The following is a 13,460-nucleotide window of genomic DNA, read 5'->3' as shown; positions in this document are numbered from 1 at the left end:
TAGCAGCCAAACATATACATAATTAATTTACCGCTAAGATGTCAAAGGATATTTGTATTGTCAAAGGTACTTTTATACTTAAACGGGGTTGCCAGTGTAATTTTCTATTATTATCGTAATAAATTAAACAATGTTCTAAATTGAATATTGCTATTGATATTCGAGAGAACGACCAATGTCATTGTTGAGCAGTCCAGAACTCTACTTTCTATACATTATCTTTGTCATTTTTATTATATAACTATGCCTCATTTACATTCTTTTCAATAATCTAAATGGGTCATATCTCGCGTGACTCAATCCCTATCCAACGAATACACGATTCAAATTTCCATCAAGGGGTAGGATATAGTACATCGTGTAAGACGTTATTTAAAACATTTCTCATCAATTGATAAATAAAGTATTGATTAAATATAACTAACTAAATTAAAATTCTTTCATTTTTTATGTATGATTAAAATTCTTTCATTGAATCATATACACGTATCAATGCATCATTGACTTCGTTCACTCACTGTCAAAGAAGTGTCGTGCAAATGACTTCAAAATTTCCGTTAACGAAACCTACCTAAATTAAGGCAAAGGCCTTTCCGCGGTTGAACTAATTAAATGCTCCTGGATTGGTGCTACCTTTCATGAAGCAGTCTGAATTCTCTACCACTGCTGCACTGGATCAACCTTGTCTCGTACATATATATTTAAGAGGGATACCATACCAGTTGGGGGAAAGTGTGCTTTTTTTTTTTCATGTGTAAAATAGTTAGTATTTATAATTTATTTCCTTTCCAAACATTATATGGTTGATTGTGAATAAATTCAAATGAAATAAGAAATATTCTCTTTAAGAATAATTGGGGTGTTGAGGTGTTCTTTGCTTTCGTTTATGCTAATGGCTAAATATTATTATATGGGCTTGGTATGTAGGCAAAAACAATTATCCAACGGTGGACTTAGAACAGAGTTAAAATCAAGAATAATTTTTATTCATGAAAATTTTGTTAATATTTACCATACTTACCTTAAAAATTATACTTAACATAATTTGATGATGTAATTTTTTTTACACTAACAATATATTTTATAACAATATATTTTATAGTTATATATAATGTATTTCTATCGTGATTTTTGATAAAGAAAATATTTTTATTATTGATTTCTTAACCAATATCTTTAGAAACTAGTTTGTAAGACATTATTATAATTATACTAATTAACAACTATCGTATTCACACTACAAAATTATTTCTTCAAAAAATTTATTTCAAACATTGTCATAGATTATTATATTTGATTTTAGGTTAAATGAATAGTTTTGTTCTTTTATGGGTTGTGGATTTTAAATTTGACCCCGTATATAGTTTTTTTTATATAGAAAAAATCAGTTTTCATATGTGCAATCATTATCAATTTGGTCCTTGTTATAATGTTGTTTACACATTCTTTATTAGTTTATTTAGTTCCCACATGTATTGCATATTCTTAGCTTAGTCCATAGCTGTAGTGTTTTCCTAATTTAGTTCCTGTACATGTAATATATTCTAATTAATATGTGTAGTACTGTAGGGACCAAATTAAGAATACACTATAACATAGACTAAATTAAGGATGTATAAATGCGAGTAAGGAATAAATGTGAAATGTATGTTTTTATACATAAAGCAATTTAATAAATTTTTAAATATAAGGACTAAATTGTGGTTATACATTAAGTTTGGATAAAATATTCTACTTATCAATATTAGTTACATTTTTATGTACCACCAAAAAAGTTAATTACTTTTTTGGTAAAAAAATCTTATTTGCTGATTTTAATTTTTAAATGTGCTAAAGTAAGAGTTGAAGGTTTGAAATGGATAAATTCTTGACTACTCACATGACACCAAGAAATGGGCACTACCTTTAATTTGTTATGTGGGTTATTACCATTTCACATTATAATTACATTTTTTATTTTGTAACTAAGATAATAATCATTTTGAAATTATCAAAATTTCTTTCTCAATTTCAATTTTTAAAAGTAATGATTATTTAAGAACATAATTTTTTAACCCCAAACATAAACTAGTTTGCATTAGTGGTAAAAGGTTTGAATAATTTGCATATAAGATCCTAGTTTCAAACTTCATTTTTTGTTGTTGTCATTACATGCACATAAAAAAGGAAAAAAAAATGGTTTGCATTAGTTGTAAAAGTTAATTTGGCTATTAAAATGAATTCAAAATGTCACGAAAAAAATATGAAAATCCTAATCATGTTCAATCTAATAAGAGTAAGGTTTTATTTTTCTCACTCTTTTAGTTATACACTTTCAACATACATACATATATATATATATATATATATATATATATATATATATATATATATATATATATATATATTACACATCACCCAAGAAAAAAAGAAAATCTCTTCCGATCACTTCACACTAACATTAATATCCGTATATTTGATTTTCAATTTCTTATCTCTTTCAATCTATCATTTTTATCTCTATCAATAAATAAATTTCAATAAATAAATTTCAATAATTTTTAAGATAAATTATTAATAGTTAAAAATAACTTTACGTCACAATTTATTTTATTCATTTTAAATTAAAATATGTTTTATATATTTAAATGTACGTTTATTGTAAATTTTATGTTCAAAAATATATATTTATTACAAATTTTGATTAGATAGAAATAAACATTTATCCTATTTAATATTCTAGTTAAACTACTTTATAAGAAAAATGAGAAACTGCTTTTTATATTTTTGTGAAACAAAATTATTGTGCAAGATAATATTTAAAAACTCCATGTTATATTCATCAAAATTCAACCAGAGTTGGTGAAACCATTCAATGTTATAAATAATAGCATTCAAAGGGTCCTTAAGTGGGTGGTGTTTTTTAAAAGGTGTGTGGCACTGTGGGGGTATCAAAATTAAGGATTCGACGCCTAAAGTTATGGCACGGGTTAATGTAAATCCTTTTGCTTGTCCCAATGCCAAAATTTCCCTTTGAATGTATTTGGTAAGATATTTCGTAACTTATAAATTAGTAACATAATTCTTTAAGCATTCATTATTATTAATTAAAACTTATAAAAATAATAATAATAAAACTTAGAGTATTTTACTAGTACGCCTTAAACAAGAATAAATAACTTTTATCAATTACACATTTTTAATATTCTCTTTTGACATTTGGATGTGCATTTCACAACAATCTGTTATAAACCATTTCAAAAAAAAAAACTAGAAACTGAGATGTTTATGCAGAAAATTTGATTTAAACCTATTTAAAACCCCAAATTATTATATGAAATTGTTATATGCACCATGAACATATATTAAGGGATCTAATTTGATTGATTAAGTAATATGACTAAGCTATTCTAAATTCTATAATAGTCAAATTCAGTTTATACTAATAAAAAAAAGATATGCACCATAATCATATATACCTAATGAAAGATGAGACATTTTAAAAATAATATAATAAAATGAAATCAGTAAAATTTAACAACTAAACCAAGTTTAATTCTTTCATATTGAATAGCCTATTTACTTTATAGCAAGAATATTTTTTCAACCGTTTTTATATCTGTTATTTTTATAATTAATATAAAAAAAATACTTTTTTACATGTAAAAAAAATTGATGCAAAAGATACTTGTCTCACACAAGATGACACCTCCTGCATTCTATCACAAGAATAATCAATAATAGCTAAATAGTTTATTTGACCACTCATTTTGGAATTTTGTTTGGGAAAAAAATAAAAATGATAAAAAATTTGAATATTCTCCATATCACGCAGATGCTTTTAAATGTAAAATTAATTTAAATACATACTAATGATGTTTAATAGTACTAATTTAGATACATATTGGCCGCGGGAAAAGTGTAGCTGTGTAGGTCAGAAAAAGAAGGCTGGGCTAGACCGAAACAATGCCATGTCTTACCGGCGTGTACCATTCTTCGTTGTGCCTCCTTGCTGCTGTCTCTGACTTTTCACGTTACATTACAGACTACAGTACTACAGTACTACATGCAGTGCCCCGTAATTATATTATATATTGTCATAGCGGGGGTACACTTTTACTATGTACCTATTACTACACAATTTAAAGTAATAGAGACATCGACCCAAGGAAATTGTGGTGACGATTTACCCTGCTAGCTAGTAGTTATAGTTCAAATTTTAATGGTCTGCCGTAATAGTTAATTCACATATAGAAGAGTAAATTAGGAATGCAGAATATCTGCAGATCGTACCTGTATATCCAGTATTCAGCACATGCATGCACAGAAGGTATTATATATATACTATTGTAAGTATTGATAAGCATAAGGGAGATGATAAGCTAGCTAGCACTGAGAAAATCGGTTGGACATTTATATCGGAAATTAAGAATCAACAGCTGAAACGTCATTTCACACTGGGTGCATGCCAAATTATTATCGCAAGCTCTGCGAACATTTTTGCTGAAGAAGACTGAGGCAGAGACGTAGTTGATGCCACCAGAAGCCGTAGGGTTATTATTAAATTCATCGAAATGTTCATTACTTGGTTAGGTTTGCAAGGCAAGGCATTATGTACTCAGTGCTTTTTTCACTGTCTGTCTTTTCTGGCAGGCAAAGTTAATTTTTTAAATACTGGGAAAGGTAAAAGAGAAGTGAAGGTACTGATGATTTTGCACCAGGTCCTAAAATTTAGGGCTGGAATATGAACCTTCGAATATCTATCTAGCTTTTGTTTATGCATGTCGATTCTAGAATTTTCATTAATGAAAGCGTACGTCTTTCCTAATTAATTATTTCGAACCAAGATGATTAGGTAACATTGAAGTAGCCAGTGGCTAGGACAACACTGTAAAGGACCAACCCGGATTGCCTCAGCTCCGCATATCTATCATCACTGTTAGATTTAATTAAATACTTTTTTTTATCCATTCTAATTATGTTAATTTCTTTTTTTTTTAGTTTTGTTCTATTCATTTCATTTAATTATTTAGTCCTTATTCACTAGATTTTAGTTTCCTTAGCTTTATTAAAAAATAAAGAAAAAGAAAGAAAAAAAATAGAAAATGAGATATTTTTTAAAGTTGTTTGATAAGGGAAAAAAATGGAAGTTTAATTTTTTCCACTTAGATATATATATATATATATATATATATATATATATATATATATAATAATAACATAAATATTTCTAAGAAAAACTAATAATAATAGTTTGACTTAAAAAAATACTTATTCCTTTTCTTTTTCATCTACTTTTGAATAAATTGAATTTAATATCATTATTTTCTTTTTTTCTATTTATAAGATTTAAATTTGAAATAATATTTTTTCTGAATAGATAAAAAGTATGAACATGTGTTGTAGATCCAATAGATAAAAAAAATGTTATTGATGCATATACTAAAGATATGATTTAACTTTTGTACAATTGATTAGCAAAAGACCATGGGCTGAGTTTTACTCAGCACCGTTTAATTAATGAGTTATATTCCTTCCCAAAATGACAACTAGGTAGCTCAAAGACAGATAATATTGATGGATGCCTCTCATTTTTAGTTTCTATTCAATTAGTTATTATTATTTTGTGATAATAACAACATAAAGTTGTTAAAATGATAAAAATAAAAATGTGTTGTCTCACAATTTAAGTAAGATGCACAAATTGATCTTTCATATATCCCTAGTCTTGTTTTTTCCGTATCGTTTTAAATCATCCAAGAATCTAAAACAACAAGTTAATGATTAATTAATGTAAATAACAAAAGAAAAAAAAACTATGATAGTTATATGACCCTATAGTAAATTAAACAATAACATATATTAATTCAAGAGAGTAGAAAATGTAATTTAATCATATCAATATATAAAATATAATATGTTGAAAATATATATATTATTGTAGAAGTACAATAATACTAAAATATGATATAACAGTGATGGTTTTCTATAATTGTTGTGTGTATGTTAATTTTTTATATTATAGATGTTATTGTGAACTAATAAGTAAAACTAAAATAAGGAAAACTATGTACAGAAAAAGAAAAGAAAAAAAGGAAAACTGGGTTAGTGAGTTAGTTTGTTACTTTGTTTCTGGCAATTCTATTGGGTGATGCTGTGTTGGCAAATTGTCGGCTGACCCAAATTCAACCAAAAAAGGCAATTGTTTTTTCACTTCCCACGAATGGGGAGTGCAGGAAAAATACCAACATACAGCACGCCAATGCGAAGAGTTAATGTGTTTTTTTGGTTAACATGTTTCTTGCGGATTTTTATGCAAAATTCATAGTTTGAAACCAAGAGGAATTAAGATTCAAATATAGATTGAAATAGATACTCATATTGTGGCCAAGGTAACTCAAACAATATTACTTTCAAATGATAATGTAAAAACAAAACAATATTTATGCATACCACCAAAAGGCAATCCTTATCATGACTTCAACAAGAATGGTCAAATACAGCCCAACTTAATTATTCTTAGATTAATTTGGGGTATCCTTATATATGACGTAAGGATTAATTTGTGGATATATTATGATCCATTTACGGAACTTACATCTCCCAGCACATATTTTAAATATGCATATATTTGAATCAAATACTTAATCACATAACGCATAAAATTACTTATCAATCATATTATATCATATTGGTATTTAATTATTTTTATTATCATTAAAATAATTTTATGTAAGTTAAATTAATTTTTATTACAAAATAAATTTCAACTTAAAAGATTTTTTTAGTTAAAAAAAACTAAAATAATTATATTTTTTAATGTATTAATATAACTTTAATCTAAAAATAGCTTTTAAGCTTAAAAAAAATTAGGACCAACAATTCCTAAATATCCTAAGTTCCTAACATAGATCACAGTTCCTTTTCGATTTTATAAAGCGATGTAAAAATCAAAGGGAAGCAACCTCTCGTGAAGCTCGCTGACTATTATTCCCCCAATAACTCCAGGGGACTTTTGTTTTTAATTTTTGGCATATTTTTTTTTAATCACATAATCTTTTGGCTATTTTTTTACTTTCCAAAAAATAATTTTTGGAATTACGTTACATATTTTAGAACAAATTTCTGAAATGGAAAAAAAGGGGAATGTGTTGAGAAAAAATGGGTAAAAAAGTAAACACCAAAAAGTTCAATTCAGATATGGGTCATATTATAAAAGGCTTAGGCCCTTTCTACTTACAACTCCGTTTTTCAAAGTACACCCTGTAACCCCTTTCTATTATACTCTTTTTTTTTTAAAAAAGAAGTGCATATACCTATTCCATAAATGCATCTCCAGAACTATGATTCATATTTCCAAAGATATACTTTTGGAATAAGTATAAAATATCACTTAAGAATTAAGATGGTTGATGAGAAATATTTTTTTTTTATAAATCTTATATCCATCTTTGTTAGTCTTGTTTTTATCCTATCATTGGTTTTCTTTAAATTCTATGTAAAATATTATTTTCATCTTATCTTTATTATTTTTAAACTATCTTCACCATATTCCTCATGTGACAATGTGTTTCAAGGTACGTTCATCATTAATCTCATGTGACACTGAATAGTTGACGTAGACTTAGATTAAAAATGAATGAACACACTTAAAGGAAAGAAACCAAATTCACTTAAAAGAAAGAAACCAAACACACTTAAAGGAAATAAACCAGCATCAAAAGTTTTTGTGTGATTAAGGTGTATAATATATGAAGTTAGTGATAAACATACCTTGAACATAGTGCTCACATGGAGAAAAATACAAAATATTGTATAATATAATGAAAATGCAATATTATATAACAAATATATGGTGAAGATAGTTTGAAATCAAGGTTTAAAGAATAATAAAGATAAGATGAAAATAAGATTTTAGATAGGATTTAAAGAATACTAATGATATATTGAAAATAAAACTAACAAATATGAGTATAAGATAAACATTTATCATTTTTCCTTTATTTCTCGTCAATCATCTTAATTCTTCGTCGGATACAAGGGTGTACTTAGAAATGATGGTGTAAATAGCAAGAGCTGAGGCTCAAACACGGCTGAAGGCCCATTATAAATAAACTCCATGGGGCCCAAAAGCGAACCAAGCCCCCCCTACCCGATGAAGAAGCCGTGATATGTCTGTTTTCCAAAACCCTAAACATTAACACTTTGGTTTGGCTGTAGCTCAGAGCTCGCTCTCCTCGCCGTTTCTCTCATCGCTAGTTTCAAGTCTCCGTAAGATCTTCTTCCAATTCCGAAACTAGATCCGCAGGCCTTCGCCCTTTAGATTGCTATTCTTATGTTATCGTTGTTCTATACTCCAACTTCCATCTAGATTATCATTGTAGATTAACTTATGCTTCTTTTATGTAATTTTATTCTTGGTTTTGTTTTATCATGGAAAATTGTTTTAAATAGCCGGTTAATGTGGAAATTGTTCGTTATAATTATATATACAATTTTGTTTACTGTAGTTGTGACAATGGTGAGGGTTAGTGTGTTGAATGATGCTCTGAAGAGCATGTACAACGCCGAGAAACGGGGGAAGCGCCAAGTCATGATTAGGCCGTCCTCGAAGGTCATAATAAAATTCCTCTTGGTGATGCAGAAGCATGGTATTTCTCAACACCTCTATTTTTGTTCCCCCCTAATTGAATTGAATATAATAGATAATAGGAACTTGTTTCAGTGTTGTTGTCATGATTTGTGATGGTGTGGTGCTTTGTAGGGTACATTGGTGAGTTCGAGTATGTTGATGACCACAGGGCTGGGAAAATCGTGGTTGAATTGAATGGCAGGCTGAATAAGTGTGGGGTTATAAGCCCTCGCTTTGATGTCGGTGTCAAAGAGATTGAAGGTTGGACTGCAAGACTGCTTCCCTCAAGACAGGTAACATCAAAACCCAACCCTGTTCAATCACACCTTTGCATATGCTATTAAACTTTGTGTTGTATGAACTGTCTTTTAATGGTATGTTTGGGAGTGGACTGTTGTGGAAGGGTCTGGAATAGGTTTTTTAATTTGAAGTCAAGAAAATTACATTTTGTTTAGGAAAATAAACAAAATATTAAGGCATTCTGATTATACGTTAATCCGTTCTTTTTTGTTTTTTTTTTTAAATTCACACGATACCAATGTCTTTGTTTATAGTGTTTGGCCTTTATTTTTTTAATCTTTTATCTTTTAAAGTAGTTTGTTCAATTAGCTCCTCTAGAAACTCTATTCTTTTGGCTTTTGTTCATTAGCAGAGAAGCTACCTTTGTCTTTAGGAGCTTCCTTGAAATTGTGTCTTACCTTCTCCTTCCAAAGGGAAGAGAATCACCAAAAAATGTACCTTTAATCTAAAGAATGCCAACCTATCTGTATTAGTATTGTTGTTTCCAGGTCAGCAAAATCAGAATATTTCTCTTGTAAATTGATGTACTTGTAGAATTCTTATAGTAAGTTGTGGTTGAAAATTGGTTTTTCCTTGGCCTTTATAAAATAGGATCATATTGTTTTTAAACATTATTTGATTTAATAGGTTGTTTAGATGTGAAATTGCTAACCTATCTGTGATTAAACTTTATGTTGTCCGTTATTCTCTTGTGCGCATATGGTTTCTCCTGTTTGCCCCTAAACTTTGATTGCTCAAAATGCGCAGTTTGGTTATATTGTCTTGACAACCTCTGCTGGTATCATGGATCATGAAGAGGCTAGGAGAAAGAATGTTGGTGGTAAAGTGTTGGGTTTCTTCTACTAGGCTAGCTTTTTGTTTGAGGTTCGCTCTGATGAAGTTTGAGATTCTCATTGGTTTTGATGGACCATGTGCTAGTTTGTTGCTAGCGCCAGAAGTTTTATAGAGAGGAAGAGTTTTAATTATTTTTTTTCGCGCATTTTATTTGTGAAAACGACTTGGTCATTCTAATCTTTTTTTCTTCAACACTGTTTTTTCTCATACAAATTGGGTTGGCCGATTTTATTTAACGGGTAATGGACTTAGAATGGACTGGGGGGGCATTTGGTGTTTTTTGCCCTATCAGCGGACTGGTGTTGCATCGTGTGCCTGTTTTAAAATTACACTTTAAATTGTATTTGGTAAATGTTGGTGATATTGAGAAAGGTGAAATCATTACACGAGTAATAATATCATACAAAGTATAGTATTAGGTTTAAATTTAAAGGCTAAACTATGAACAAAATGCCTGAACCAAAAAAAATTGCATAACAAGCCCACTCGGATCCCACTTCTACATCAGTAATCCATGATCAAATTAGAAAATACTACAATAAAAGAATAAGAAATTCCCTTAGTCATATTCTTATGAAGAAAACGAATTCAAATGTTTTTCTAATTCTTTTCTGAATTTCGCGATGGGAAATTCCCTTAGTCTTACACCCTTTGACCTCCTCCCCTCCTTTATAACTTGGTGCTTTCAACTGTCACACATATCAGGTTGAGATTGATTTGTGAGCGGACTCAACTAAAATTTTAAAAATATATTAAATAAAAAATTTAAAATAACAATGTAAATACAGCAAGCTTTATAATATACTAACAATAAACATAAAGGATAAGGAAATAAAATAAATAGAAGAAAATTTAAAAAAATTACATGAAAGTTGCATTTTTTTTTTCACGCCCATAGACAGACGTCACTGAAAATTCTCCACCTAGACGATGGATTTTTTTACTGGCAATTGGCAAAACAAGATAAAATTCCATAAGATTTCAACCAAAATGGACATAAATATAAAAGTAAAATAAAAAATATAAGAAAATTGCTAAAATTTAAAGGACGGAAAGCCAAGTAAATCATATTATTTTGTATACAATTTTTTTTATTGATTAAAATTGATTGAAAATCACTAATTATTTTTTGTAAATTTTAGAATATTTGAAAGAGAATGGTTAATATTTTTCATATAAAAAAGATATTTACAAAGAATATTTGTATTGCATGGATCAAAATGATACATAGTATTACTTTCATTTTTATTTCTTAGACAATCAATATTTTTTTTTTATAAAACTTCATTTCATCTTTTGTGTATTAATGCATGAATTATCTCTTTTATGAAAATTAGAGAAGATGAATAGATTTCAAATTAAGGATAAATTTTAAAAAATATTATAAATTTAATGTTAATAACTAAATTAATTAACTTTTTAATGCATTATAATTAGGAATAGGAGGGTGTAGTTAATAGTTATTAGTTAATATTTTAACTGGAAAGCGTAGCCTTTGGGATGTTTCTACTACTTTGCTGTTAGTGTAAACTGCGATGTAAGCTTTTACTTAAGAAAGAAAAGGGGTTTCTTCGTCACTCCGCCATCTTCCTAAGCATTTCAACTCTCTGCGCTTCAAACTCCAAACAATGGCGTTGTTCCGCTTCTCTCTGCTTTTCACACTCCTTCTTTCTTCCATTCTCTTATCGAATCACTCAGTAAAATGCGGCGACCGTGGTCAGTACTCTCTTAATATTTCCAACTTTTGTCTTTCTTAATTACCTTCAAATGGGTTTCACTTGTTATTGTCATACTGTTATTATATCATTACTTTCTCTCGCTGTGCTGTGCTTAACTGTCATCAATTCTTCTTATTTCCGGCTAATAGGTCTTTTTCTGTCCTTTATTTTTCACTTTTTTCTTGTGCTTGAGTTTCCAATGGAAAATCTGAGTTAGATCTGTTTGGGAGAACTATTGATCTGACATCACCGAATCTTTGGAGATAGTATCTATATTTTTTAAGTGTCAATCTTGTAAAGATCTGCTTATTTGAGTTTATTGCTTCTGAATAACAAATTTTCAATTGTATAATGTTATTGCTTGTCAATGCAGAATGATTTGAATTTTTATATTTAAATTTGTGTATCAACAGGTTGACAATACGGTCATTGAGTAACCTAATCTTCTAGTCTACTATCATAGAATTACATGTTACTAGTGATCAGATTTTTCATTAATCTTGTTGACAGAATCCTCTTCCACTTATTTCACATATAGTGACAGCATCTGATTCTTTGGAAATCAAGGAGTTATATTTCATTTAGATTTGAATGCAAATTATCTGAGTGAAATGTCTTTACAGATCACACTGTGTGTTGATATGTTGTCTATCCATTTTCTGCTTTTCCATGTGAGTCTATGCGGTCATAGCACCCACCATATATCAAATAGTAAATAGTTAAGTCAGACTAGCTATGTTCCATAAACAATGGCTCCTATCATCCTATGTCTCCTTTCCTTGTAAACATGCACGCATTGAAGTTGACATTTTGAGATTGCAATAACGTTAATATCCCATTGCAGACGAGGAAGATGATCTTTATCAGGGAATCAACAAGTATAGGGAATCATTAAACTTGACATCTCTAACAAAGAATGAAAATGCAAATTGCTTTGCTGATGAAATGGCTGACCAGTTCAAGAATCAACCTTGTACAAATACCACAGGCGCAAACACAGTACCAGGCACAGAGCCTCGGTTCTCCAACTATCCAGACCTTTTGAATAAATGTCATTTGAATATTTCTAACACGAGGGATGGAATTGTAATGCCTGCTTGTGTTCCTGGCCTGGTTTCGAGTGTTGTCCTCACAAATTTCACGCAATCTCTCTACTCGGGTAATCTTAATGACTCCAAGTTTACAGGAATTGGTATTGGTTCAGAAGATAACTGGATTGTAGTCGTACTGAGCACTAACACTCCTGAAGGAAGCTTTGTTCCTGAGACTGACAGTGGTGCCAATTTGATTTCGAAAATTGGATTGATTTACTGCTCATTGCTTTTGTTAGTTGGTAATCTTTTCCTGTTGTGAACAAGAGGATGCCATTGTTCTCATTTTTGTTTTGTTTTAGTATTGTCAATTTGGAGGCCTTGCTACCTCCATAAAGTTCTTACTAATCTGTGTCCAGGAACACTAAAAATAATATAGACAAGTGCTTTTCTAGTGAAACATAGATGGTCGTGGTTACAAGTGTTGTTTCAATATTGTAAGTGTCTGTAGGATGCTAGAGAAGAGGAATATGGGAACAGCATTTATCCTCAAGGGTTGTTATCTTACTGTTGTCATTACTAACAGTTTCATTTCTTTTCTTTTCTTTCTGTTTTTTTGAATACTTTACTTTTGCCAAATCAGAATAGGAAGCAATAAATTGTAGCATTGATGATAGCACACTAGTACTTTAATTTCAAAATGGAAATTATGCTGCGTATTTGATATTGAGGGTTGAGGCTGCTTAGTGTGCCGTTCCAAAACCATTTAATCTAGTTCAAAGGTGTTTAAAATTTGACAAAATACGGTACTTATTGGAGGACTAAATTGGAGGATCAAAATTTCTCAATTTTAAAATAGAGAGATCAAAATTACAAATTGAGTAAAATAGAGAGACGGAAATTATATTTAAGTCTTTTTATTTTCACCTATTATGTTAATTGTATGACATTATATTACTACACCAA

At 29.4% G+C, this 13,460-nt stretch overlaps 2 protein-coding genes across 2 annotated transcripts; both read left to right on the top strand.

Annotated features, from left to right (window-relative positions):
- Positions 1-8,118: 8,118 nt before the first annotated feature.
- LOC100814599 (40S ribosomal protein S15a-1) lies at positions 8,119-9,937 on the top strand. Its single transcript, XM_003517540.4, has 4 exons — positions 8,119-8,250; positions 8,490-8,630; positions 8,744-8,904; positions 9,659-9,937. Exons 2-4 carry the CDS (start codon positions 8,498-8,500, stop codon positions 9,755-9,757), a joined length of 393 nt encoding a protein of 130 aa, XP_003517588.1. The 5' UTR covers positions 8,119-8,250; positions 8,490-8,497; the 3' UTR covers positions 9,758-9,937.
- A 1,361-nt stretch (positions 9,938-11,298) lies between these two features.
- On the top strand, positions 11,299-12,819 carry LOC100814074 (uncharacterized). The gene is made up of 2 exons (NM_001254680.2): positions 11,299-11,461; positions 12,308-12,819. Exons 1-2 carry the CDS (start codon positions 11,374-11,376, stop codon positions 12,814-12,816), a joined length of 597 nt encoding a protein of 198 aa, NP_001241609.1. The 5' UTR covers positions 11,299-11,373; the 3' UTR covers positions 12,817-12,819.
- The last annotated feature ends 641 nt before the right edge of the window (positions 12,820-13,460 follow it).

This window comes from Glycine max, chromosome 1 (assembly GCF_000004515.6).
Source record: "Glycine max cultivar Williams 82 chromosome 1, Glycine_max_v4.0, whole genome shotgun sequence".
NCBI lineage: Eukaryota > Viridiplantae > Streptophyta > Magnoliopsida > Fabales > Fabaceae > Glycine > Glycine max.
Note: the sequence above shows the minus strand (reverse complement) of the source record. Positions and strands in the feature narration are given on the sequence as shown.

What these genes read in the sequence shown, in the direction of transcription:
- LOC100814599 (XM_003517540.4), top strand. Translation starts at nt 8,498, where the DNA reads ATGGTGAGGGTTAGTGTGTTGAATGATGCTCTGAAGAGCATGTACAAC. An exon ending in CTTGGTGATGCAGAAGCATG is followed by an intron (nt 8,631 to 8,743) that starts GTATTTCTCAAC and finishes GGTGCTTTGTAG; the next exon opens with GGTACATTGGTGAGTTCGAG. An exon ending in GACTGCTTCCCTCAAGACAG is followed by an intron (nt 8,905 to 9,658) that starts GTAACATCAAAA and finishes CAAAATGCGCAG; the next exon opens with TTTGGTTATATTGTCTTGAC.
- LOC100814074 (NM_001254680.2), top strand. Translation starts at nt 11,374, where the DNA reads ATGGCGTTGTTCCGCTTCTCTCTGCTTTTCACACTCCTTCTTTCTTCC. An exon ending in AGTAAAATGCGGCGACCGTG is followed by an intron (nt 11,462 to 12,307) that starts GTCAGTACTCTC and finishes ATCCCATTGCAG; the next exon opens with ACGAGGAAGATGATCTTTAT.